The sequence below is a fragment of the Nicotiana attenuata genome, unplaced genomic scaffold (assembly GCF_001879085.1).
Source record: "Nicotiana attenuata strain UT unplaced genomic scaffold, NIATTr2, whole genome shotgun sequence".
NCBI lineage: Eukaryota > Viridiplantae > Streptophyta > Magnoliopsida > Solanales > Solanaceae > Nicotiana > Nicotiana attenuata.
The window spans coordinates 59376-87159 of NW_017670903.1; the positions used below are offsets into that span (position 1 = coordinate 59376).

At 36.9% G+C, this 27784-nt stretch overlaps 2 protein-coding genes and 1 long non-coding RNA gene across 3 annotated transcripts; 2 read left to right on the forward strand and 1 right to left on the reverse strand.

Moving 5' to 3' along the window:
- Positions 1-564: 564 nt before the first annotated feature.
- Positions 565-12005, forward strand: LOC109244376 (DNA polymerase alpha catalytic subunit). The gene is made up of 31 exons (XM_019411458.1): positions 565-1746; positions 1967-2137; positions 2232-2315; positions 2438-2512; positions 2697-2761; positions 3139-3229; positions 3321-3509; positions 4251-4414; positions 4507-4621; positions 4962-5141; positions 5232-5345; positions 5870-5989; positions 6079-6402; positions 6660-6752; positions 7173-7291; positions 7406-7478; positions 7566-7622; positions 7711-7803; positions 8458-8580; positions 8673-8770; positions 8869-8914; positions 9371-9484; positions 9579-9662; positions 9755-9868; positions 9981-10070; positions 10149-10225; positions 10634-10850; positions 11175-11228; positions 11314-11433; positions 11532-11606; positions 11714-12005. The coding sequence occupies exons 1-31, from the start codon at positions 634-636 to the stop codon at positions 11858-11860; spliced, it is 4599 nt and encodes a 1532-aa protein (XP_019267003.1). The 5' UTR covers positions 565-633; the 3' UTR covers positions 11861-12005.
- Positions 12006-12118: 113 nt separating this feature from the next.
- On the reverse strand, positions 12119-20786 carry LOC109244377 (nicotinate phosphoribosyltransferase 2-like). Its single transcript, XM_019411459.1, has 15 exons — positions 20300-20786; positions 19967-20114; positions 19725-19844; positions 19465-19599; positions 19314-19375; positions 18000-18075; positions 16734-16835; positions 15604-15720; positions 15244-15302; positions 14089-14263; positions 13392-13526; positions 13221-13319; positions 12974-13082; positions 12530-12642; positions 12119-12423 (listed from the first exon to the last, which is right to left on the reverse strand). Exons 1-15 carry the CDS (start codon positions 20452-20454, stop codon positions 12346-12348), a joined length of 1683 nt encoding a protein of 560 aa, XP_019267004.1. The 5' UTR covers positions 20455-20786; the 3' UTR covers positions 12119-12345.
- A 5141-nt stretch (positions 20787-25927) lies between these two features.
- On the forward strand, positions 25928-26903 carry LOC109244373. The gene is made up of 2 exons (XR_002070688.1): positions 25928-26208; positions 26627-26903. It is a non-coding gene; the product is annotated as an uncharacterized LOC109244373 (long non-coding RNA).
- Positions 26904-27784: the final 881 nt, after the last annotated feature.

The window sequence follows — 27784 nt, forward strand, 5'->3', positions numbered from 1 at the left end:
CAAACAAGCAAAACACTATAGAATATACATTCGACGAGGAAAAATCATGGCGTCTTCCGTCAGCCATCATATGATGAACAATTTAGTATTTTAGTAGTTTTTGTTGTTGTAATTATTAGTATAAATATTTATTACAATAAATACCTCCTAAGCTCATATTTAACTATTTTATATACACATGAGTTGGTGACAATATTGCTTAGTTGGAAGTTCAACCAAACATGACAATGAGAATTACATTGTAATTACGTTTTGGAAAACAAACATACATTGTAATTACTATATTGTGTAATTACTACTCTAAAGGCTGCTATTTAAAAGTAGCCAGTACATCTTGAATTTCAATTTTTCGGGGTTTAAAATTTCAGAACAAAATAAGTATTGGCTAATCTCTAAATAGTATCCATGAGAGTGGCTATCTGTGCACTTGCCCTGAAAATATTCGTTGATAAATTGGGCTGACTTCACAGTCCGGTCCAATAATTTGAAGCTGGGAGGCCCAATAGGGCTTTCTGTATTTCGGCGCGAAAACAAAACCTTCCCGCCATTTATGTCATCATCATCTTCAACCTCATTTTCAGATCTCAAAGCGAGACAATTTCAGCTTACAGGGCACACACACACAAAAAAAAAATGTCGGAGGAGCAGCCAACAGTAGAAGGAAGGCGCTCGAGCAGGAAATCGAGCGGTGGTAAAAGAGCAGAGGCACTCGAGCGGATCAAAGCTCTCAGAAGCGGTGGTCGTCGGTCCACTGAAAACGGCGGTTTACAGGTTAAAATAGAAGAACCGATTTACGATATAGTTGAGGACGACGAGTACAATGACATAGTTGCTAAGCGCCGTGAAGCGGCTCAGGGATTTATCGTTGATGATAACGGTTTAGGGTACGGAGATGAAGGCCAGGAAGAGGATTGGTCAGTTTCCGGCGTTTTATCTTCCGACGGATCAGACGGAGAGAATGAGAAGCCGAAGAATAAGAGGAAGGCCTCGGAGAAGAAGCAGCAAATTACTAAAAAGCCATCGGCAGCTCTTTCAGCTGCTGCGGCATTGATGGGTAAGCAAAGAATTTCTAGTTTGTTTACCTCTTCAGTGTTCAAGAGAGACGATAAGGCGAGGAATTTGTCATGTGATAGCATCGTAGATGATGTTATAGCTGAATTCGCTCCTGATGAGGCTGATAGAGAGCGAAAGCGAAGGGTAAATTCTAACTCTAACTCATTGCAGGCTTCGAGGAGTTCAATTGTTAATTCCAACTCCTTGAATGTCAAAATTGAGAAGCCTGTAGTAGAAAATGTCGATTTCATGGTTAAGCAGGAAGTTAAGAGTGTTACTGTTCAAAATGATGAGACTATATCAGATTTAGCTAAAGATATTCGAGATAGTGAGGTTTTAGATGGTGAATTGAAGCGGGAGAAAGTGGTAGAATCAGGTGATTTGGTTAATGAAACTGTAGTAAATTGTGCTGAAGTGAAGTCGGAGCCCTTGGTGGAAGAGAAGGTGTTTGCACTCAATGCGAAAATTAAAGAGGTAAAGGATTCAGGCTTGAGTGCTACGGCTGGATGGCAGGCTTTAAGGAATGCTGGTAGTGGAGTTTCGAACTGCAATGACTCAGGGGCAAAACTTGTGGACACAGAAGAGAAAACAGATTTTGAGTTGGATTCTGATGGATCATTGCCTTTCTTCATACTTGATGCCCACGAGGAGCTGTATGGTGCAAATGCTGGGAATCTTTATCTCTTTGGGAAGGTACTTCCAAAACCTTTTGTTTATTTACTCTTTCTTTATACTGATTTACATATGCTTGATTCTACCTGAAGATTATACCACTATACAGTCAACTGTTGCTTGGAGGACTTTATTCAGTCTTGGGGCTTGGGAAGTTTGTATGATCAATCTGAAAGTAACAATTGAACAGTATAGCATATATTTTGATAGCTGACAGATGAAATCTGTTATTTGAGCTTAGGTGAAAGCTGGAGGTGCATACCATAGCTGCTGTATCGTTGTGAAGAACATGCAACGATGTGTTTATGCGATTCCAGATGGTTCTGTATTTTGTACTGACACAATCTCAAATCTCTCTAGAGATGTAGAAGAGTCTCGAATATCTCCCTCTGACTTCCGCAGTCAGTTGCACGTAATATCTTGAAGTGCCTTCTCCTTTCATGTGCTTGTATTTTTTCTACATATTGCTCATTTACTCACCCTTCCCCTCTCATATTCGCCTCCAGGAGATGGCATCAGGATTGAAGGCTGAATGTAGAAATAAGCTACTAGAACATAACATCTCAAGTTTTAGTATGGCACCAGTGAAGGTTTGAAGCATAATTACTTGCAAATTTGTTCTGTAAATTGCAACTGCAACTTGCAATATTCTTGTTTTCTTTTCTTTCTCTTCCTTTTTGTTATTCATTGCGTTCCTCTGCTACATTTGCAGAGAAATTATGCATTTGAACGATCTGATGTACCTCGCGGGGAGAATTTTGTCCTTAAGATAAACTATCCATTCAAGGTACATTTGTCATTTCTGAATGTTTTACTTAGTAGTTAGAATATTAAATAACTTACTCTAGCCAAAACATTATGGTTCTCTAATTCCAATTCAAACTATCTTCCAGATTTCCTCTGTTAAGTTACATTTTGGTGTAATGTCTTCGAGTTACCTGTTTTGAATTTTGTCATGCCATGCCTTCCAGGATCCACCACTTCCATCAGATCTCAAGGGAGAAAAATTTAGTGCTTTGCTTGGTACTCATTCCAGGTATGTTTCGGAGGACATTTCAAGTTTACAAGCTATGCATTCACGGTTTTCTAACGTGTATGATATCTGTCTTTACGAAGAGCTTCAATTGCAAAAAGTGACTACTTGTTATATCAATTCAACCGGGTGCTGCATTCTTTAGTGGAAAGTATTAATTGAAAGAGTTTAAGACCAATATTATTTTTTGCATTTTGCCTTAATTTCTCTATGGAGTGTGGTGTGCCTCCAGCTGTGCATCCATCAGTTATACATAAAGACCTCACACCCCTCTCTCTGTGGGCGTGCATCAATATTTGGATATTTCCTTGTTCACTTCTGCTTGCTTTGAATCTCTCGAGTCTATGTGATGTGATCCAACCAGCATTTACTATTTGCAGCGCAATGGAGCTGTTCCTGATCAAGAGGAAAATAAAAGGACCCTCATGGCTATCAATTTTGAAGTTCTCTGGTTGTCCTATTCCTCAACGTGTAAGGCCATCAAAGCGGTTTTAAATCCCCTAATTTGTCTTCAGGTGGTTCACCTGGTCTATACTTCTGAACTTCTTTTTGATCTGCACAGGTGAGCTGGTGTAAATTCGAGGTCATTGTAGATAGTCCAAAGGACATTCAAGTCTCCACGTCCTCTAAGAATGTTGCTGAGATTCCTCCAGTGGTTGTTACATCGATAAATCTGAAAACTATCATCAACGAGAAGCAAAACATAAATGAAATTGTCTCTGCATCTGTCATCTGCTGTCAGAATGCGAAGGTAAGGTCCATGAGGCTAATAACTTTTACCAATCACGGTCTGATCAAAGACATTTGCTTTTAGGATTTCAGAAGGCAAATTTTTCTTCTTTTTTATAGTAAAAGGAATTATTGGATCTTCTGATGGTATTGAACTCATGCCATGCATTTAAAAATGTAAATGGACCTCAACCATGTGTAATACCTGAGTTGCCATCTGTAAATTCTTTAGTGCATCATGTCTGGAAATTTAGTCTCTACATGAATATGAGTTATGAAGTAATTATGGTAAATCAGGTCGAGGGAAACGAGATTTAGGTTGCGGAGTATCTTTCAGCATAGGGTCTTTTTCCTAGGGGTAGTTAAATCTTTGCAGTTTACTGGGGATTTTTTGGCTTGGTCAATCTTGTATGACGCACATGATGGTAAATAGGGAGCCCTGCATCATTTACTTGTATGATGATCGGAGTGAAACAGTACTTGTATCATAATCACACACATGAGTTGCATTCTGATGTATTAGGGTGTGCTATCTTCTTTCACACCCAGATAATCAACTTGCAACACACATGCACATATTCATGAGGTAATTTTGAATTGCAATTCTGAAATTAATATCCTTGCTTGGTGATCAGTAAAATAAGAATGTTAGAGCGGGTACCGGGCCAAGGAAAAAAGACACTTTTAGTTTGCTTGATGTGGAAACTGCTTGACAAGAATTTCCTTGAAGTTTCACTAAAGAGAGCATATGTTGATTTTGCAGATTGATGCCCCCATGTTAACATCTGAATGGACAAAGCCTGGGATGCTTTCTCATTTTACTGTTGTGTGTAAGCTTGAGGGAGGCATATTTCCTATGGGATTTACAAAGGAAGCAGCAGAGAGAAATGCAAAAGCTGGATCAAATGTTATTAGTTCCGAGAGCAGGCAAGTTCATTGGGTAATCATGTTATTGTCTATACCTTTATCTGTTTCTCCCTTGAGTTACTTAAGTGTTGCTTTCTCTCTTTGAATACCAGTGAAAGAGCATTATTGAACCGGTTGATGATCGAGTTGCATAAACTGGACAGTGACGTGCTTATTGGCCATAATATATCTGGCTTTGACTTGGATGTTCTTCTTCACAGAGTTCAGGTTTGTATATATTTGATTGGCTCCACCTTTCATAGTAGTAATTTCTCAAAAACTATAGAAGACATGATTCAGCAGAATCTTCTGTTTCTATTTTGAATCTTCATAAATTACTCTCACTGAGTTCAAGTCAGCATTGGTAGGTAGCTTTTCTTCCTACTTATGCACAAAGGTATTGAAATTTTCAGATTAATGCTTAGCTTTAAATGCTATGAATTTGCAGTATTCTTGGAATAAGAAATTAAAGGTTTTCAGTAGTTCTTGATTCTGAGAATCAAACATGTAGGATATATCTGCCTGCTTATTGTTGCTTGGCTGCTATATATTATTTGATTTTCTGCAGGCCTGCAAAGTCCCAAGCAGTATGTGGTCAAAAATAGGTCGCCTTAAGCGTTCTGTCATGCCAAAACTTACCAAGGGCAATACAATTTTTGGCTCAGGAGCAAGTCCAGGGATCATGTCTTGTATTGCTGGGCGTCTCCTATGTGATACCTATTTATCTTCTCGTGAATTATTAAAAGAGGTAGAATTCCGATTTGTAAACTATATTTGGGATAACTGCCTATAACTTTTTGACTCACGTAACTTTTGGTTTAACTATATCCAATTTCAGGTTAGTTATTCATTGACACAACTTGCAAAGACTCAACTGAACAAGGATAGGAAGGAGATTTCTCCACACGATGTGCCTCGAATGTTTCAGGCTGCTGATTCACTTGTGGAACTTGTAGGTTCTGATTCTGGTTTATCAACTTTTCGAATCCTATTGCTCTCATTTTTATTAGCATAGCGATAGTGATCTGTTGTTTAGGTTTAGTATGGGATTTTCTGTCAACAATAAGAGAAGTATTAACCCATTGCATAACAGATTGGCGTGCTGCATTGTGCCATTTATTGTCTTGCTGAACGAAGTTTAGAATCCATTGTACCACTCCATAACCAACGAAAATTACTGCTCATGGGCTTTTCAACAGCTAGAAACAAAATAATAATGAAGTTCACTTGTCGAAGAAATATAACATAAGCACGCCTTTATGCGGTTTACATACCTGAATAAACTAGCAGAATGATCTTTTTACTAACAGATTGTCATGGATCAGTTGCTTTGCAGCTCTGGATTTTCTATTCATTTCTAGTTAATCTTTAAGCCTGTGCCTTGTCTCGTCCTTCTGAAATGAAGTGTTGACCTAATAATTTTCTCTAATACACACACAGAACTGATATCCTTTTGGGCATTTGTGATCTGCGCAGATTGAATGCGGAGAAACTGATGCATGGTTATCAATGGAACTCATGTTTCATTTAAGTGTACTTCCCCTAACTCGTCAGTTGACCAATATCAGTGGTAATCTTTGGGGGAAAACTCTACAGGTGAATTATTAAAAAACCTACTTCATGTTCATGAGACCAACTTTGTGGATGTTATTGTGGGTATAGTCAACGTTATCTTTTTATTTCAGGGTGCTAGGGCCCAAAGAGTAGAGTACCTCTTGTTGCATGCATTCCATGCCAAGAAGTTCATAGTGCCAGACAAATTTTCCTCTCATGCAAGAGAAGCTAAAATTACAAAACGAAAGTTGAACCACGGTGATGAGGGAAAAGAAACTGTTCCTGTTGATGCTGATGATCCAAATATTGAAAGTGGGATTCCAGATGTCCAACATGGGAAAACAAAAAAGGGGCCTTCCTATTCAGGTGGATTAGTTTTGGAGCCAAAAAGAGGTTTATATGATAAGTACATTCTGCTACTGGACTTCAACAGTCTATACCCTTCCATTATTCAGGTTAGTTATTTTTAATACATTTCTCTCATTCCCTCACTCATATTTACCCCTCATTCCTTCTCCTCCCCTGCCCTCTTTTCTTTTGAAAGGGGGAGCATTACCTGAACTTCTGCTACAATGTGAGCTACTAGGTTGGTTGGAAGGTTCAATTTTTTATTTATTTATTGCCAAGTGATGTCTATTGCTCGAACAAACCCTTGTATCTGATATTGCAAGTTTTATACTTTAATTTCCTCTTTATTTCTTTTCCTCTACAGGAATACAATATTTGTTTCACAACAGTTGAAAGGTCTCTGGACGGATCAGTTCCTCGCTTACCATCAAGTAAAAGGACGGGACTTCTACCAGAGGTAAGCACAGTCTATTGCATATTTTCGTAACTCCCTGAGTAGAATTTGGAAGAAAGCGCAAATTTTCCAAATTGGCTTCTGAGAAATAATTAAACTAAACGATTTTGCACCTCCTGATCTTCTATGATCATCAAGTGAATGCCTTGGATAATTCACCCCAAAAAAGTTAAGGGCTATTTGGTGCCTTAAGTTTTACTCTGAAGCACAATTTGACATACACGTACTCTGTGTATGCGAATTTTTGTTGGTTTTATTCAAAATACTGTTTCAATATTCCATCGCACTTTGAGCTGGTCTTTCTTCGGTTAAATCAAGACTTCTTTTAAGTCTATGGTTACTTGCAGATAGAAGTAATTATACAGCTCCAGACAAAATTTGAAGGTGATACATACTCACGACTTTTTGCGGTGAATCTTGCAGTTGCTTAAGAATTTGGTTGAGAGGAGAAGAATGGTCAAGTCATGGTTAAAAACAGCATCTGGCCTCAAGGCCCAACAGTTTGACATACAGCAACAAGCTCTGAAGCTTACAGCAAACAGGTCTTAGCCTGTTTTTGTTATATACACACGCACATTGTATATACTTGTGCTACTTGATGCATCATTATCATATTATTGGAGATATTTTTCCTGAGGTGATAAATTTTGCTGCAGTATGTATGGATGCCTAGGATTCTCCAATTCCAGATTCTATGCGATGTCGTTAGCCGAGCTTATAACCTCACAAGTAGGAAGCTCACTTTTCCTAAACTGTTGTATGTTTTATTTAAGCAGATTATGACTGCATGTCTGACATCTCTATTTTGTTTTGTAGGGAAGGGAAATTCTACAGAGTACTGTTGACCTAGTTCAGACTTCACTAAACCTGGAGGTTTTCTTCTTGTGCAATTTGCTTTATTTGCTTATCCTGCTTACATGTCAAAATTGGTCCTTGAACCCATTGTTCTTTTATGAATCAGGTTATCTATGGTGACACAGATTCAATTATGATTTATAGTGGACTTGATGACATTGGAAAAGCTAAAGCAATAGCAGCCAAAGTTATTCAAGAGGTTAGTATTGGCTGCATACTTTCTTTCTTTTGGGACTAATTCTGTATGTCGGGTGACTTCTTAAAGAAAAATAAAGAAACTTGTACTTTCTACCTCATGTACTGTGGAAGCCTACTTCTTGTCTCACTATTCTATGATAGCACTTGCACTTTTTTACCTTTCTTTTCTTTACGAGCAAAGCATTTTTCATTGCCTTATATTAGATATCTATTACTTAAGGATTTAAGATTGTACATACTGATATATTTGTAAGGAGACTTTGTCTAGTTGCAGTCTCACCATAGGGATATAATGTAGTAGTTATACTGACACTAGAACAATGAATTCGTCTATATATTTGTGTTAGGGAGATCCAATAAGCCTTTGTGCTTTTATTCACAGTTGTTAGACTCATTATATCACACAAATCAACATCGCAGGAAAAGGTATCCAACCAACTTGAAAGCAGAAATGGAATCCGCACATAATTTTACTGGCCAGAATGGCGTAAATTGTTCTAATTATTTTGTGCTCTACCATGAAATGATACGATATGCAAAACTGCATACTCTCTTGTATTTTGAGAAGATAGATTCTTGGAAATTGATCTGCTAGGTTTTAATTATCTTCTAAATCAATTAGAATTCATCACGTTAAGTTCCTCCTCTTTTATAGGTTAACAAGAAATATAGGTGCTTAGAGATTGATCTTGATGGTCTGTACAAGAGAATGCTGCTTCTCAAGAAAAAGAAATATGCAGCTGTAAAGGTGCAGTTTAAAGACGGGAGACCCTATGAGGTAGCTACTGCATGCTACTTAAAGTTGAAATCCTTTTGATATTCTTTCAAATAATTCCCTAACTACTCCATGTCACTGACTCTTTGGTGTAGGTCATTGAGAAAAAAGGTCTTGATATGGTGCGTCGTGACTGGAGTTTGCTGTCAAAGGAATTGGGAGATTTTTGCCTGAGCCAAATACTGTCCGGCGGGTACATTTTGTTGTGAACTTGTTTCTTTCTCCTATTCATATCCTCATATATGTGATTTGCTCAGTACTGAATGGTTTACGTGTCTTTAATGGTTGCAGGTCCTGTGAAGATGTTGTTGAATCAATACATAATGCACTTATGAAGGTAACATTCACGATGATATGGAAAATCATAAACCAGGAGCTGAATGGCTCCTTAAGTTTTCATAGTGAGCACGGTTTAGTTTATATTATAGGTTATACACTTTAGAATTGACACTATTTCCAGGAAGGCTCTGAGCTTGTGGCGTCTCTTTAGGGAGTTCCACCTTTATAAAGTAGGTTCCCCCTACCCTCTTTGCCTCAATCATTGAGCGGCGACTGCTTTCTACCATACATCCTCTGTGCATCTCAACTATTTTCTTGCTAGTGCATTGTTCCAAAATTTGATGTGCTGCCTGGAATCTATATCTACAGCCAGTCTTCATTCTAGTAGAGGGAAAATCCAGCTGCTACTGTTAGCAGCTTGAGAGGCAATCAGCACAATTTAGTTTTATTTTTGTGAACTGGTCCTAATACCAACTTACTGTGATTATCCTTGAATTTCTCTGTTCTACCGCAGGTACAAGAGGATATGAGGAATGGGCAAATTGAACTGGAAAAATACGTGATCACCAAATCGTTAACTAAACCACCTGAAGCCTATCCTGATGCTAAAAGTCAACCTCATGTTGAAGTAAGTACAAAAACTTCTTTGTCAATTCATGTGTCACCATTTAGCTTAATTTCAAACTAAGATTTAACATTGTCGTCCTCTACGTCTCCTGTAGGTAGCACTTAGGTTGAAGAAAAGTGGCTATGTCACTGGTTGCTCTGCTGGTGATACAGTACCATATGTCATCTGCTGTGAGCAGGTCTATTTCCTATTATTGGGTCAATGATTAAATCCTGCTTATTCTTTTCGCTTCTGTTGACTTAAAAATGCAGTTCTTTCACACATTTGCAGGGGAATGGTTCAAGTACCTCTGTGGGGATTGCTCAGCGGGCAAGACATCCTGATGAACTGAAAAGAGACAATGGAAACTGGATAGTTGACATTGACTATTACCTTGCACAACAGGTCTTTGCAGTCTACTTATATTGATCTTCAATTTTACTGGGTTTGTGTTGGTTTCTTATGCTGTGCATATTTCATCACTCCACCTAACTGTGAACCATTTTCAATGTCACAGATACATCCTGTAATATCTCGTCTATGTGCATCAATTCAGGGTACTAGCCCGGCACGTCTGGCTGATTGCTTAGGACTAGATTCATCCAGGGTAGGCAACTTTTCAATGACGTATTTCAACATGGCATAGTCTTGACAAATAGCTTACTGATTTGGCTTTCTTGGTCAGTTCCAAAATAAATCAAGTGAAGCCGTCAATGATGATCCCTCAAACTTGCTTTTGTGTGCAGCAGATGATGAAGAGAGGTATCAATTTCTTTCAGAGAAGTGTTCTAAACAATTTAATAAACTTGACGCATGATCATGCATTTGTTTTTTGAGAGATACATCACAAAATGCTTTTGGGGGGTGTAAGCGGCATTTTTTCTCAATCATCTTAAGTGTTTCACTAGTTATAATAAAATGAATTTTAGGCTTTAACAAGTTTACTTTTTCCTTTTATCTTTAGTACAGGTTGAAGATGTTTTCCTTTCACACTTTTTTTCCTGCTTCACCTCTCTCTCTCTCTCTCTCTCTCTCTCTCTCTCTCTCTCTCTCTCTTTCTCTCTCCCTAGTCTCACTCAGTTTTGAGTTTACATTTTAAAATGCTATCTTGTGTGCTATATGAACATTCAAGAAAGAAACATAATTTTCTTCGGACAATCCTAAATGCAGATATCGGGGTTGTGAGCCTTTGACTTTGACATGCCCCAGCTGCTCCGGCTCTTTTGAGTGCACACCTATATTTAGTTCTATATGTTCATCAATTAGTCAAAAGCCAGCAGACACGCAAGTAGGAGGGGCTCCCAGCAAGTTCTGGGAAAGATTTAGCTGTCCCAAATGCCCAGAGGAGAGTGAGGGGAATATATCAGCGGCGTTGATAGCAAACCAGGTACTTCTGTGGTTCTCTCTTGGTGTTATGTTAACTTTCCCCTGATTCCTTACTTGGTATCAGTCTCATTTTCTTGCATTATCTACCTTTCATTTCCATGATTTCCTCTCTTCTTTTGGCAATTGTCATCTTTTTTAAGTTATATCAGGGCGTTGAAAAAATGTCACTTGAAGGATATTTTTGCTTTGTTTTATTTGCTTGTTCATTTGACTGAAAAAGAAAAGAAATTCTATGTTGATTTACATATATACGCTATATAACTAGTAACAGGCCGATTGATACATCTATGCTGTAGACTGATGCTGTAGTGCCCATCATTGACAGGTTAAAAGGCAAGTAGAAGGCTTTGTCTCAACATACTATAAAGGAGTGATGATGGTATGTGCTTTTATATTTTATAACTATTGCTCTGACGAGCTTGCTAGACATCAATAGTCTAATTAGACCATTTTATTCTTTTCAGTGCGATGACGAAACTTGCAACTGCACAACTCGTAGCCTGAACCTGCGAGTAATTGGGGACTCTGAGAGGGGAACTGTTTGTCCAAATTATCCCCGTTGTAACGGGCATTTACAAAGACAGGTTTACTTTCTGATATATAGCTTGATTCCTCTGTTTAGTTAACCTGCAGTAATTTTTTAGCTGGTTCTGATAAACTTTTGCACATTGCACCCTGGCAGTATACTGAAGCAGATCTTTACAGACAACTTGCTTATTTCTGCTACGTCTTAGACACTGTTCGCTGCATAGATAAGGTTGTATCTAGCCCAGTCTGTGAATTCGTCAAAATGGTATTTCGTTTTTTGTTTTTTCCCCTCCGGCGAATAAGTTGCTAATCTAGAAATGGTCTTTTGAGTGGCAGGTAGAGAGTAACATGAGAATACAAGTAGAAAAGGAGCTTGCTAGGATACGCCCCGTGGTTGAAGCAGCAGCATCAACCGTACAGAAGTTCCGGGATAGATGTGCCTACGGGTGGGTGCAGCTTAAGGATTTGACTGTCTCATTCTAGCAAGTCTAATACTACCAATATTGTGATGTCTCGTGTAAATATTAAGAAAAATGTCTAGTTGGCATCGGAACAAGCAAACCAACTAGCAGAGCAATGAAATTCCATTATTATTTTTCATTAACTAAACTGAAACTCTTTGCAGTCACTGAATTAGCCACACTTACCTTAATCATAACAATATTCTGTGCTCATAGATTACGTATTCCGTTTTATCCCCTCATCTTTGAGAAAGTATTTCATTGAGGCAAAGAGCAAGCGGAAGAAAAACAACTGCACTTTTATTGACTTTTACAAATTTCAAAAGGCTTATACATTTGACTCGTAACAGCATCAGAAAGAAAAAGAAAAGTACTTTGCTTTGGTTGGTTTCTTTATGTAAAGTTTTAGACTACATGAGGAAAAAGATACACATTGCGGAAAGCCTAGAAAGACTCTTTTCAACCAACGGATGTTCCAGTTTAAGTCCTCAAACTATTCATTTATGGTCACTGCAACTCGCCCACAGGTGCTTCATTGAGCCAGAGGAAATGGATGAAATCATACAACTTTGCACTCACACTGACCTGCTCAACAAATATGCAATCAAAACCAGCAAAATGAAAAACAATGCTTCAGTCAAAAATTCATTAAATCTGAAGAATCTGCGGAAGTCGCTCATTTGCTTCTTACCTTATATGGTGTTGGGTTCAGCCTTCTCATGTGATCTGATCGCATTTTATCCAGTTGTTCAATACATCTTTCCCTGATCTCCTTCAACGGAGGAAGATCTTCTCTTGTTTTATCTTCAGAAATGACGAACCAATATCCGTTAGTCAACATTGTGTATAAACTGTAGGAGCATGGTAATCATCAAACCCTACTTAAAAGTAAATGGTTTGGTTGTTTTGAAGCTAAAACCAACGTGATTAAACAGGATATGTCGTAAGAAGTATGTTCTACCAGTTCTAAGCAGAAGTAGTCAATTTTCCATGTCTCGCTGGAACTTAATAATGTCGCCAACATAGGCTTCCAACACATAATTTGGAATTTACGGTAAAGTATGGTCATGCTTTTGCAGAAAATAAATAATTCAAACCAAAAAGTTAATACATTTGGAGAGATAACAACTCCTACCTGAATTTCCAGGCCAAAAGCACTTTAAAAGCTCCTCAACACGCTGGGGCACCACATATGCCCTTTTAGATTCACTAAATGGGTGGCGGCACAAAATTCGTTCACCTACCTGTCAAATTGCAGGAATTTTTTTTTGCCCATTATCTTTCTTTTGTACCCACAAACTAATTTCTAAATAAATATTGATAAAGGAAGAAATATCAGGAAGAGCTATTAGGAGCTTAACAAGGCAAGCCTCATAAATCACCTTAGGCTGTGGCTCATTTTCGCCAGTCATTATGTCTACCAGGGCGTATCCTTCCTTCCCATACAATCTATAACACCGCTTTTTGCATGGAATAGAGACCTAGAAACAAAAAAGTTATGAACTTCTGCACTGAATCTAAATGCCAAATGAATATCCATAGCTTCACCAGACCTTTGATACGTCTTCAGAAAGTTTGATTCTAGGCTGATTGTTTATTTCAACTAACTTGAAAACAACACCAAGAGCAGCTTGAGCATAACAGGTAACCAAATGAGTTCCAATACCAAATGCATCAACCTCATGACCCTGTTTAGCAAATAAGTTAGTTGATGCAGCTTTCCTGAGGGAGAAAACCGTAAGTCAACAGGTATGAGAACCAACATTCAAGCTATAAACTCAAATTAATTTGAGGGTTCTATAGTGAATAGACATCAAGTTAGGTAGAGTACTCACTGCTCATGCCTCCATAATCCAATGTAGGCAGATTTGGTCTTTAAACAATTCCATTAACCAGGAGTAAGTGGAGATGTGATTTTATCTACCAGTAATGAGGTTATTGATTTATTTCTACATGAATTGTTTGTGTCCACAAAATCACGAGGGGGCTATTTAAGCCAACTTCATACATTCAAGTTAGAGGATATTTCCTATTCATACTTCATTCACAGCTGATAGAAATATATGCGTTGAAATACATTTACTAGCACTTCGAGGGTATGTGTACCCTTAATCCAAATAATGGCACCAGATTAACAACAAAGTGAAGCATAAAAAGACAGGGAGGTGTCCACTAGACTACAAATTATTCAGAGACTAGACCATAAAAAATAGAATAACATAGCACAAGTAGTAGTCCTCATGATCTTACTTGTTTATTTAGTGCATCCAGAGTTTCCTCATTAAGGTCATTGCTAGCTGTGATGTTCATCTTTCCAAAACCAGGCAATCCAAATTCTTTCTCAATAGCACGGAAGAATTTCCTAGCTTCACATGACTGATAAGCAAGATCACCAGAGTCTAGTCTAATGCCCACAGCTTTATACCTGCATATTGTACGAAAATGCTAAAAAGCCTGAAAACAAAATATAGAAGGCATGGGTGCAAAAGAGCAAACAAATACACTAGAAAATTACCAACGGAAGGAAGAAACAGACAAGTTTAAACAAAGTAACATTTCAGGCTTAAAGAAATACATTGCTCAAAAAATAAATCTATTGATTAGAAGCAAGGGGAGATATGTCGAGCTCTATTCAAAAAATTGTAAAGCTCCGGAGAAATTATGAAATAGAACGGTCTGCACTACCAGTTGTAAATAAGTAAATAGCTTTCATTAATAGCACATGAATATGGTTTGAGAAAAAATATATGTACAAGTGATTGTGTGGTTCATAGCGGGAGCTTAGTGCACCGGGCTGTCTTTTTTTTTTTTTTGATTGTGTGGTTCATCAAATTAAGAGGTCCACATATATAAACCTTCTTTTAAATATGGACAATACCTCCCCTCTCCTAGAAACCCCTTCAACCCAGGAATCAATGATGGCCCATTCCTACTTCCCTCTCTTGGTAACTTGAACTCCAATCCAGGTTACATATATACACAACATAAATACATATCATCTTGAAAGTACGAAGAGGAAAGGCACATGTTTCTCAACCTAAGATGAAGTGCTCCCAGGCAAAAGGCCATAGTACCTTTAATAAACCTGGCCAAGGTTGCCTGTTTGTGCTTTTTGCTTTATAAAACGATATTTAGGCGGGGGGTTTCACATTTTCTATTTCAAAATCCTGTGTTTTCTTTCTAGGCTAGTTATTCTTTCACGTTCGTTAGTATAATAACACAAGCTTAAATATATCAGATAACCAAATAGCAAAATTAGAAATTCTGGTTGGCATATCCTTTTATAATCCATGAGAATATTATGACACTACACCATCCAACAAATTAAGCATCATACAAGAAGCAGAGACATGCAGAAAAGAAAGGCCCGTTTACAATCTAAATAGAATCATGCAAAGAGCTTACCCCAAATCATTAAGTGCAAGAGCAACTGCACAAAAATTTGGTATCCCACTTCTCATTACCTGTTAAAGTACATGCAAAAGTTATCAAAGGTCTAGACCAACCAAAAAGTTCGATCACCGTCGAAGAACATTGTAATCAAATAACAAAAACATAGCCAGATACTTTAATATCATGAGAAAGGTAGAGTTCTCTTTCAGGATAGATTTTGCTGTCTATGATACTAACTGAAATTAATGCAATTGTTGACTATGGTTTTTTGCTCTACCAGCTACATGTGCATAGTTCTAGATGGCAACGCAAACTATCTCAGAATCAGAGGAACAGCACAAGGAACTGCATAAGCCGACAAGTTGTACTTACATCATAAGTGTCTACAAGTGCCAAAAAGCTTCCAGGAAATGCGAGTGCATATGAGGTGAAAGCTGCTAACTCACTTTGGTTTGTCTCACTGAAAATTCCACCTAATAAGTGTGACCACTGAAAAGATCAAAGAGTCATCACATCAATGATATCCATGCTCAAAATGGAAGAGAAGCAGATTCTAGAGTAATGCCCTGTACTGATAGAGAACCAGTTGTTTTGATATATCAAAAAAAAAAACAGAAATACTCTAATGATGTAGATTTTTGAAATCTGTACAAGAATTAAGGAAGGCCTACATAAGATTCATGGTAGTTTTATTTTCCAGCATCACTGTCAGAGTACTAAGAGAAGACTCTCACAATTAATGATTTTTTTTTTGATAAGGACAATTAATGAAATTATTTCACCATAATCAACCATAAAAAACATATAGATTTTATTGTGTAATGGTATGCAACCTCTAAGTAGCATTATCTATTCATTTTGGGGGTCATGGGGCATTATTAGCTACCTCTGAGAGCACATATCACCTGAAAGGACACAGTTTGTCTCAGTGGAATCAAACCCTAGGGAGCACGCTTTAGGCACATATCCACAAAGCTGGCTATGAATTCAGCTATCTCTAGGGGTTAAGCAGAATTAGATATAAGAATATAGAAGTCTTACTACTTTTTGGCAATTAAATGGTACATAGGGAACATAGAGTCCATCAGGTTTTCTACATTAGGCCTACTTTGTTGAAGACTGACAAGCATTAACAGTCTGACATCAATTGAATTGGATCAAACTGTGATGGTTTGAATTTTGAGCAAGTGTTGTAGGGAAGATTAGGAGCGCTGATAGTGATGGAAGGGTGAAAATTGAAGTCAAAGCTAAATGATACTTTGAATTGAACGAGGTAATAACATTTTTTTTATGAATGAAAGACGTAACAACAAAATAGAGAACCAATTTGATTTATCATAAAGAACTACATGAAATGGTCAAAATCCAAGAATAGACCAAATGGAGAACTTTTACTGATCGAATCAAAAAAAGACCAAAAGGAAAACTTCTATTAAATTTTGATGATCCAGCTGGTAAATCAAAAGAATGAGATAAACAGCTGAATTTGAGTTAGGCAATACCTTTAATTTATTAAGCCATGTCTGCACCAGACTAACGAAATCTTCACAAACACTAGAACCATCACGATGTTGAAGTGATTTCTCTATGATCTCATCCGGGCTCTGCATTATAAGGATTAAGTTAGATAGCAGAGGACTTAAGCAAGTAGAAGATGTTGAGTGCACAATCCAGAGCAAAAAAAGTTCTAGGCATAAAGAAGCAACACGACAAACAATTTATAGTAACAAAACTTGAAATTAGCATCCACGAAGAAAACATGACTTGATGAGCTTACAAATTACAGCTCACTCATCTACTAAGAGGGTTCTGGCTGAAGTCTGGAGGAAAAATTATTATTTTTGTGTTGTTTTTTTTAAGACAGGATGGAAAATCATTTGATCGTATGCATACCAATAATTAGCTCTAAGCGGCAGTTCCAATGCACATAACTGAGTATGAGCTCGTAATCAAGCTATGAGTAATTATTATTTTTTACAAGGCAAATGATATTATTAATAATAGGAGAACTCCTGTGTACAAGAGGTATACCAAAAGGTAGAGAATCTACATCAAAACACAATTCTCTACAATAGACACCCAATCATCTACACAAGTACGGACCTCACGGGTGCACCAAAAAGCAATCAAAGACGAGACTATTCCTCAAATGTGCAAAATTAGTTCAGTCCCCTCGAGCTATGTGTAATTATGCATCGACTAATATAGTCAACTGATGCCACTCGATGACATCGAGGAAGAAAAGAAACTACAATTGTCACTTAACCAATTGAGTATACAAGCATTTATGTACTCTATCAATACATATGGGGCCATAAGAAGAAAAAAGAACAGTTGCATTCCACTCCAACAGCGAACGATTCTATTAGAGAGTTTAAGTAATTTGTTTAACAACCAAAATCGTCTTTACAGTATCTAACTCACAATATTGTCATCAGATATGTGTTACAGATAAAATGATTAGGTCCTCATCGAAATTGGCCAGAAAGCAAATAGATGTGGCAACTATACCTTCAAAACAACTGTAATAGACAAACGGTAATAATATAGATTGGTAACTGAAGACAAACTAACATTTGCTGAAAGGACTAAAATGGGGATTGAACGGAGCACTCTAAGACATGTTTCTTGCTATGCTCTGACTAAAGACCAGGTTTTTAAGTAATTATCATCTTGAATAGAGGCCAGACAAACTGTCAGAGCACTTTGACAGTACAGGTCTCACTTATTTCAAGGGTAGGCAAAGTTGTTCTGAAGGTTGCACCTACCAGAAATGAGCTAACAAAGGCATGGGAATGGGTGCCACGGAGTGGGATTCCAAACAGCTTTCCAGCTGCCACATTGCTGTCAAAACACAAAAAGACAGTGATCCTCCTGAATTGGTTATGATTAAAAGAAATAGAACATCAGAAGGAAATGAAGAAGCTGTATTTCTGTATCAATAAAATGACAATTGACAAACAAAACCAGAAAAAAAAAGAAATTTTCAAATGCAGACATGCACCACAGTTGTTTATCAAGTGAATGCATCCAAGTTAAGGATCAAATTCGTCCTTGAAAATTTGATTTTCTAGTTCTATCACCGGAAAAAGCAAAAGAATAATGTTAAAAGTTTATCTGACGTGCGCACCGACATGCAAATGTGCAATTTAATAATCTTTGTTGATGCTAAAACACTCATATCAAGCAGGGGCAAAATATGTTGCATATATAAGTAATATGCAAAACAAAATATTGTTATAAATATTAGAAAATGACACCACTTGTCAACAAATGTTGAAGGCTCGCTGGTGAAGTGCCTCAATTTTCTCAGAGAGGTCAAGGAATTAAATCTCACTATGTTAGCGTTTGTTTCAAAATATTTGAGCCTTGCTATGGTTAAACATACACGCCACCAGGGATTGAACTGCCGACTTCTAACCTAAAAGGAGTAACTAAACCAACTGAGCTGCAATCAATTTCGTTATTACTATTGACAAGAAATAATGTAGCAGTCCGGCATTAATCAAGCGAACTTAAAACCCTAACTTTGAAAATATTAATCGTTAAACTAGCCGCTTGCTGCTTTCTGCCTGCTCTTCCCAAAGGTAAGTTTTCATAATATTTTTCTCTTTCTTTTTTTTTTTTTTTAAATATGATGTTATAGTGATTTATTCATTTGTTTAATTCTTTAAATGTAGACACCGCCTATGAAAAATCCTGCATACGTCGTTGATATCAAGACCCTATTCTTTTTTCACTTGTGCAATCTTGTTCTTGAATAAGAATCAAACAACATGTGATTCACAATTGCAGTGATCCTTTCTAGTATGTCCTGCTTCGTTTTTGGAAGAACACTACAGGATGTTCTTTTACGTGTTGAAAGAAATTGAATCTAAAGGAACTTACTTTTCAAAAAGAAAGAAGTTAGTGGACTCAAGAGTTCTTCAAATTTTTAATTAAACCAATCGTACTAGCTCATGAATCTCTGAATTTTAAAGTAATAAACATACAACGAATTTAGAAATCCACATCGCATTTAATAAGACAAACAGATAATGCCACTATTTCATGGAAACACAGTGAGAAACACACGGAATCACCTTGTCGCGTCAAATCCACCCATGTAGCAATATTTAGATGCTGATATACCACCGTCAGGACCCTGCTCATGAAGAGACAAATGGTCTGTTCACAGTTTGTAAGTCATATAGACCTTCCTATCTAAAAATATCACAAGGAAAGATAGAGAACCTGTGCTCTCCGAAGCCCAAATTCAAGCAGTATCTTGGACCTTCCAGCTACGAAACGGTGTCTTGCAGCATTAGTAGTAACTAGTGATGCATAGTTAATGAGGTTTACAAATGGAGTTTCCAGCAGTTGAACCACCTTTGAGACATAAGTAATCATCAAGCATATTAAAAATGAACATAAAACTGAGAAGATGCAATAGCATCCCTGTTGAGAAGCTTAAAAAACCAGTGCTAATAAAGGATAGTGTTAATGGAACTCACAGCAATTGGTCCTTCAATCCTCATCAGCGGTACCTTCGGAAAGACTACTGATCCTTCAGTAACAGCATATATCTCAATATCTGAACAGTCAAGTTCCCGAAGGTACTCAAAGAAGCCATCCTACATAATCAATTTAAATATGCTTATGATCAAGCACTGACAATCAATATATATATCAAGCATAACGAATGAACTTAATCACACATTATGGCTCCATATTTACTTGTCCATAAAAACTTTACCTCACATGACGGGGGCAATGATGACCTGATAAAAGCTATCTCATCCTCAGTAAATTTGAAATTAGCAATAAACTTAATGCACTCTTCTAAACCAGCAAATATGGTATATTCACCACCAAAAGGATTCCTCCGAAAATACAAATCGAACCTGAAAATATTAACCAAATACTTAAATAATCCGCGTAATCCGCCAGCTCAGCAAACAAAATGCTTTGCCACACGGCTAAAATGTTAGAAATTGTTGATCGACCAGAAATAATTACATAAAAGAAATAAATTTAGCGAAACATAGAGAGAAAAAGAAGAGGAATTAGAGAGAAAATGAATACTTACACGGCTCGTTCATTGTGTTTCCCAGCTTTCCAATAAGCATAGGCCATAGTAAACTGATAGAGATCTGTTAAAATAGGAGTGACCATAGGATTGGTGGGTCCATCAATATTATTGGCAGACTGATCAGGCCGGCCATTAGCTATAGTGTCAGCCATAACTATCCTCAATCTCTACACAAATCCTAGGGTTAGCGCAGTTGAAATTGGGTTAATTCGCAAAAAGAAACAGCAAGGAGGTGATTCGTTGAGACCGTTACAAATAAAGTTGCGAAAAAAGAAGAATATATAAAGAGGAGAGCGCCAAAGACTGATGGGATTCTTCTTGCTTTTTGCTTGCCTTTAACGTTAAGAGAATATTGAAAAACGCCCACTTACTGGGTGGGGAAAGTCGGAAGTCTTTTTTCTTGTTTTTTGTCAAAGACTTGGGACTAACAAGTCCACACAACTACTAAGTAGTAGCTTATTGCCTGGCAAATATTTGGAAAGGAAGTACTTAAAAGAGAGGAATTTATCAAGTTTAAATTTTAGTGCTCTCTCACCTAATATATATGAGTTTCCATTTTTCATTGTTTTTCATTCTACTTTTTCTGAAAAATGTAGACCAGTAACTGTTTTTTTTTCTTTTCATTTATCATATATTCTTCCAATTGTACAAACTTATTGGATATATGCTGATCAACACCGTTACTTTTTCCCTTTCTTTTCATTTCTCGTCTGTTCTTTGGTTAGTGTCAACATTGAGCCAACAAGGGTTTATCCGTCCATAAATAATAATACACAAACTTGATTTGAATTGTCTTGAGACATTTTCTAAAAATCCCTTTTTAGAAACTCTTGCTCCCAAACGCACACTCAAATATATGTGGTCGTACAAGTAATAAAATGATAAGTCGAGTGTCGAACCTACAGAGACTTGTATTAACTACCCACTAGTTTCACCAAGATTATTATTCAGTCAAGTCAATCAGAGTTCTAATTAGTGATTATACTAAGCAATAATTCTAACAAGTAACTAATTTATCAAGCAGCTAAGTAGTTGTTGTGTATTCAGTAGAGACGAATATTCCAGGGTTGTGATCGATTCACCAATCCTATTATGCTCTAATTAACTCTCTCTTTCATACAATTCACTCATGTTTGCAAATCAATCGAACAATTGCTCTTGTAGTATTCTCCCGAATTCCTACTCGCCTATTCAAAATAGATTAACGCCACGGTGACTAGGTATATTCTTATCCTAACCACAAATCCGCCACCCACTCAGAGTTAAGATCATGCTCTTCAATTCTTCTCTAATCTAGACGTAGCTTTCTCAAGCATAGCATAGATAGTATATAGAACCTAACTGTTGCCAGACAATTAAGCAATTACTCACAGAATTGAAGAAATAACCATATATTAGTGAATTGTAATCAAGGTTAAGTCAACTTTCAACAACAATATTCATGGCTAAATCACAACCCCAGAACTATGGGTTTTAGCCACTCATGATAATATCAAAACAAATTCACAAGTGTTGAATAATTGAGAATACTAAGAAAAGATAAAGAAAACTGAGATATCCTCGCTCCCGGATGTTCCTCGTGTGTAATTTTTGCTCCAAAGTGACGTCTCCCCTCCCAAAATAGGCTTAGTCTTGCTTTTATACGCGTTGGATAGGTCTTGGATCGAAATAACCTTATCCCGGGCGAAGTAGGAGATATTTCCCATCGCCAACGCCCAGGGTAGCGTGGGGGCACTAGCCCTAGCGCTGGCTTATTTTAGATTTTGCTAAGTGTGCCACGGGTAGCGCCCAACGCTACCTGTGGTGCTACAAACGGCAATTTTCTAATGTTTCTCCTTTTTGGCTCCAATCTCGCACCTTTCGTCCCATATTACTTCCGGATGATTCCTACACATTAACATCACGGATTAGCATAAATTATTACATTTCACATCCGAAATCTACGAAATACGAGTAAAATGTAAGGTGCTATACAGATAAATATATATACTTTAATCTAAATATCAACACCTCACACTTAGACTCTTGCTCGTCCTCGAGCAATGAGACTATCAACTACACCCCAAACACGTACACATCTTAACTAGAGAGGAGCACTTTAATTTTTTAGCATACACTCTACCCTTGACTATGATCGATACCGGCAATCAAGCACGAACATACAAATTTTACAATCTTCCCTTTTTAAACATGCCCAAGTATAAAAATTTCAATTCAATCGATTCAAACAACCAATCCGTCATCACCCTACCTCAAGAGCTGACTCGTTACCACTAAGCACCCTCAACTCGCGCACTCACCCAACAAAAGAAGTTTACAACATTATCAATCCTTCATGAGATCAGGTGCCCTCACCAACAAACAAAAGAGTGAATATAGAGTAGTCCACACATTCAAGTATGCCTTTAAACATAATTTAAGGATATCACACAATTTGAACAAGAAAATCACTCACTCTCACAAAGAATTCATGTGCATCCCCTGGTCGTACCATAAGCTTCCCCGTAGTGTACATCTCTATTAATCTAAGCTAGCCAAATCTAGGATCAATTAGGACTTTAAGGTTGTAATGTAGGCTAAGGGACGGGTATGATACATTTAAGAATAGTGATTAACCCTCCTAAGCACTTTAATACACTACACTAAACAATAGAGCACATATTCTTCTCAACCAATTCACTCGCCACAAACCATATACAACATAGCCCTCTTTTCAATTAATCATTTCTATACTCCCACTAGCACGAATTAGTAAGATTAGGAGGTGTGTTTTTTTTTTACATTATTTGAACCATCATTTTTTCTTCTTCTTCTTCCTCTCTCTCTCTCTCTCTCTCTCTCTCTCTCTCTCTCTCTCTCTCTCTCTCTCTCTCCTTTTCTACACACCCTCCATACATTAAGGTTCGTCGGTTAGTGACCTTTTTTCACAACTTTAGTGTGCCTTAAGGACCCTTCCATGGATCTATTCGAAAGTTACCCCCAATCTCTCACCTTACTTCTTTTAGCGACTAAGTGATTTAGGAGGTAAAGGTTCAACAATCTCAAATTAAGAACAAAATAGGGATATGGCTTGTAATGTGGGTACCAAAGAAAAGGTCTATAGGCTCAAAGGGGCTAGCAATAGAAAATTTTATGTTTAAGTGACAAACACGTCTATGATCAAGCAAGAAACGCCTACGTCATCTCCTAGACTAGAAAAACTTAATAATTTCGCTTCGATTAACACACGGGGCAAGTTCTAGACTACACAGGATAGCACAGAAAATTACAAATCCTCACACACACAATTGCACATGACTCAATCAAGACGGTTCTGTTCAACTCTCAAATCAAACAAGCACATATAGTTAAGAAATTTTAAGCAATATTGCACTATGTGGCATACAAGCCAACCAACTGAGAAAAGGCGTCAGAAAGTAGGCTATTTATTTTACTCAAGCATCAAAATTCAAATCAAATATACGGGAAGACAGAGCGCATGCCATAACCAAATGTGCCAACACCAAACACGTCAATAGGCACCTCAGAGCAACTCAGTTTCTTCCTAACCTACTCCTAAAAGAAAATAAAAGTACCCAGTTCGAGCTAACCCCTAGAGAAGAACCGGCGCCTAAAGAAAAACCAAGGGTTACTACCTAACTATCCTAATAAAATAAATCTTTTTGGTATTTTTAATCGAACTTTATTCTGTGAGCACGTGATTTTTGCCCGACTAACAAATACTTCTACAAATTTACAAAAATAGATTTTTCTGATTATATTTATTTTTATAGAATTTTTAGGAATTTCTTGCTAATTGTTGTTTGCATTTAGTTGCATATTTAATATTTTAAATCATAGAAAAATATCAAAAAATGTCTCAAATATTCATTGCATAGCATTTGAGGTCGTAATTGCATTTAGGATTTAAATGCATGAGCTAATTACATTATTAAACAAAAATAAAAAAAATTGGTCATTTTTACATACTTAGCTTCTAGTTTTAAAATTAGTATTTTTTTTTATTAGTTTTAAGTTAATTAATTATTTTAATGTTAGAAATAGATAATTAATTTAATTCTACATATTAGGTTTTTTTCAGGACTTAGTTTATGTCTTTTATTAATTCTATAGGATTTAAAAATCAAGAAAAAGAAAGAAAAAGAAAAAAAGAGCTTGGTTTGATTTCGAATTGGGCCACAACCATTTTTCAGTGGCCCAATTGACCTAAAATCGCCCCAGCCCAACCCCCAAACCGGTCCAGTTTCCCAATTAAACCAAACGACCCCGTTTCTATAACTTCTAATCTCAGCTGTTGATCAATTACGATCTAACGGCTGGGAACTAAAATCCCTAATCCCTTTTAATTGTCGGACCATACCCCCTAACCCCAAAACCCTCACATAACTCACCTCTCTCACCCTTTCTAAACCTCCGCCAACAGACGCCATCGGAAATCGCCCACGGCGGTGGCACGTCGCCAAATAGCCACAAACCCACACCCTACAACCTCCAGCCTCCCCTCAGTCCAAATCCCTCATTAATTTTCCCAAAAAATCACCCAAACTCCATGAATTCCAAATCTAGAAATCGCAGAAAACCTAGAGTTTTCCTTTTGTTTGATTTGTCCTTAAATTTGGCTCATCTGGGATCGAAACCTACACTAATCGACTTCTCTTGAGAATTGCACGATTTTGCTGATTTCATGGCCACAAAACCTTGGTCATGCTCCTTTGGATCGCATGGTTCATCCTCGCCTTGCCTAGCTTCTTTTTATCGAGCCAGTAGGAGATATTTGCTGCATACCAACATTGTCTCGCATGGAGAAATTCGGCCAGTGTGTGTGGGGAAATTTCTCCAGCTTGCCGGAAATCCTTTTTCTTCTAACAATCCGCTGGAGCACTTAGGTATCTCTTCCTTCTGTTAATATGTCATTAGTTTAGATTAATTTGTATGTTAGTTGTAATTTTTCAAATTAGTTCATGTTCAGCAACATCACTTTATCATGCCTTCACTTTATTTTTATTTTTATTTTTATTTTCTTTCTGTTTTCTTTGTATTGTTGTCTGTTCTGTTGTCGTCAGTCAAGAGCATTTTTTAGCATCTTTGTTTGTTTGATTTAGGATTAATCGGAATAGTATAGTTCCTTATTAATTATAGTTTTGCATTCCTATTTCGTTAATTACTTAATTATATGTTTAAAGCCAATGATTAATTAGCATGATTAAGTGTTGGTTATTAATTTTGTTTGTGATGGATTAGTCTCATTTTTAGTTAATGGTAGAGATTTTGATTTCACTATCTGCCACAGAGTTTCCTCTTTAGCAGGTTTGGTTTATGAAATTGTGGGGTTTTAAGTTCAATGCAAAAAAGGTTTAGGGGTGAGAAGGGTAATAAACAAAACTTAAGGGGGCCAATTGGAAAGTGGGATTAGGGGAATTTCAGATAAGCATATAAGAAGCTTCTAGATACAGCTGTTCATTTTTTAGTTTTACAAGAGGCTGAAATTTGATAGAAAATGACAACTGTAGAGAATTAGTTAGAAAAGATGCTTTTTCTCCTTAATTTTAGGGAGAGCACATGGGAGGTGAGCCGAAACTTTTTTCCCTTATAAAAAGACTCCTATTCACATTCTTAGACATGGATTTTACAGGAGAAAACCCCTCAGAAATACATAGGCTCATTCTCTTGAGTGCTTTTCTGATTCTTTCTCTTTAAGTTCAAAGCTAGAAAACAAAAGGCAAAAAAAAAAAAGATTTCCAGCCTAATTTTCCTTTCCATTTTCTACTGGGTTACTCCATGTTGCTGGGATTTCTGATTTGAGTTTGAAGTTGCTGTGTTTTTGGTTTTCTACTGTTGTTTATTTGCTGCTTCTTCTTCCCAGTTTGTTAGAGATTTATTTTCTTCTTTTGCTTTGCTGCTTCAAGGTATTGATTTCAATCTCCTTTGATGTGTCAGCTGTTTAAATGTCAATGTCAAGAAATATGCAATCATGGGCTACTTATGTGTTTAATATATGCTCTTTGTAGCGATTAATCTTTTCTGTTTGAACCAATGTTCTTTTCTGTTCGAGTTTATGGATGAAGTTTGCATTGATCAGGCCATGTCTGCGTTTAATCTGGCAAGTTCAAATGTGTTTAACCGTTAAATCTGCTCGTATTTGCAGTAATTGGTTTGATTATTTATTTTTGAGTTGAATTTAAATTGGTCTTGCTCATTATGTTTGATTCTGTTGAAGCATACTATGGCTTATGTTAAGAAGTCATTGTGAAGTACTAGCTCATAGATTGAAATTGATGGTTTAGATCCTACTGATCTTCTGCTGTTTTGATTTGTTATGAAAAGGTCTGATTCGCAAGGATAACCCAGTGGCTATTCTCTTGCAAATTAAAGGCCATTTGGATGAACACTATGGCACAACCATCTTATGAAGAATTGCACATGAACTAGAAGCATAGACTTGTTTTAGATTTAGTCAAATCTTGTATAATTGCATATGTAGCAAAAACTTACATAATTAATTTCTCAGCTATGTATTTTAATTGAACTCAATTCACATGAGTTTTCTAGATATAAGCTAATAATTGTAAATTTTTTGAAAGTAGGAGGTATGCCTAACTTATTTGAATAGCCTTCATTTTCCTAATATTTTTTTAACTTGTTATGTCTCTTCTTCGTCAAGCTACAACCCACACGGTTTAAAAAATGAAAGGAGTTGTTATGATATTTTTCGTTCTGTATTGTTTTAATGTTAGCAATGGGTCATCAACGAGCTAATTATGTATGGCGAATTCCATTAATATCTTTTAGTTCTATAATTTGCTGAAAATTAAACCGTATTTCGCAACGTCTATGTGATGACCCAAAAGGTCATCTTGCATTTTACAACCCAATTCGGTGTTTCAAGGCCTTCAAAACTTCACTTTATTTCTCCTCGATTTACGTGCACAGTCCGGACGTATTTCCGTAAAGTCTTTATGTGGAAATTTGAGAAAATAATAATTTAAAAGTTGAATTTAGTTGACTTCGGTCAACATTTTGAGTAAACGGACCGGGATGGTCCCAGAGGGTCCGTAGTAAAATATGGGACCTGGGCGTATGCCCGGAATCGGATTCGGAGGTTCCTAGCCCGAGTAATAAATTTTTGTTAAAAATTGTTAAACTGAAAATCTAAGGATTTAAAGAAATCGATTAATGTTTGATCTCGTTGGTATCGGGCCCGTATCTTGGTTCCAGAGCCCTGTATAGGTTTAATATAATATTTAAGTCACGTCTGTAAAATTTGGTGAAAAACAGAGTTTATTTGACGTGATTCGGACCTTTGGTTGAGAAAATAGAAGTTTTGAACTTTCTTGAAAATTTCATGCAATTTGGTGTTAAATTCGTAGTTCTAGGTGTTATTTTGGCGATTTGATTGCGCGAGCAAGTTCGTATGTTGTTTTAAGACTTGTGTGCATGTTTGGTTTGGAGCCCCAAGGGCTCGGGTGAGTTTCGGATAGGCTA

What these genes read in the sequence shown, in the direction of transcription:
- LOC109244376 (XM_019411458.1), top strand. Translation starts at nt 634, where the DNA reads ATGTCGGAGGAGCAGCCAACAGTAGAAGGAAGGCGCTCGAGCAGGAAA. An exon ending in AGATAAACTATCCATTCAAG is followed by an intron (nt 2,513 to 2,696) that starts GTACATTTGTCA and finishes CATGCCTTCCAG; the next exon opens with GATCCACCACTTCCATCAGA. An exon ending in AAGACGGGAGACCCTATGAG is followed by an intron (nt 8,581 to 8,672) that starts GTAGCTACTGCA and finishes TCTTTGGTGTAG; the next exon opens with GTCATTGAGAAAAAAGGTCT.
- LOC109244377 (XM_019411459.1), bottom strand. Translation starts at nt 20,454, where the DNA reads ATGGCTGACACTATAGCTAATGGCCGGCCTGATCAGTCTGCCAATAAT. An exon ending in TTGGGCTTCGGAGAGCACAG is followed by an intron (nt 19,376 to 19,464) that starts GTTCTCTATCTT and finishes CTTCATGAGCAG; the next exon opens with GGTCCTGACGGTGGTATATC. An exon ending in CTTTTGGCCTGGAAATTCAG is followed by an intron (nt 12,643 to 12,973) that starts GTAGGAGTTGTT and finishes TCATTTCTGAAG; the next exon opens with ATAAAACAAGAGAAGATCTT.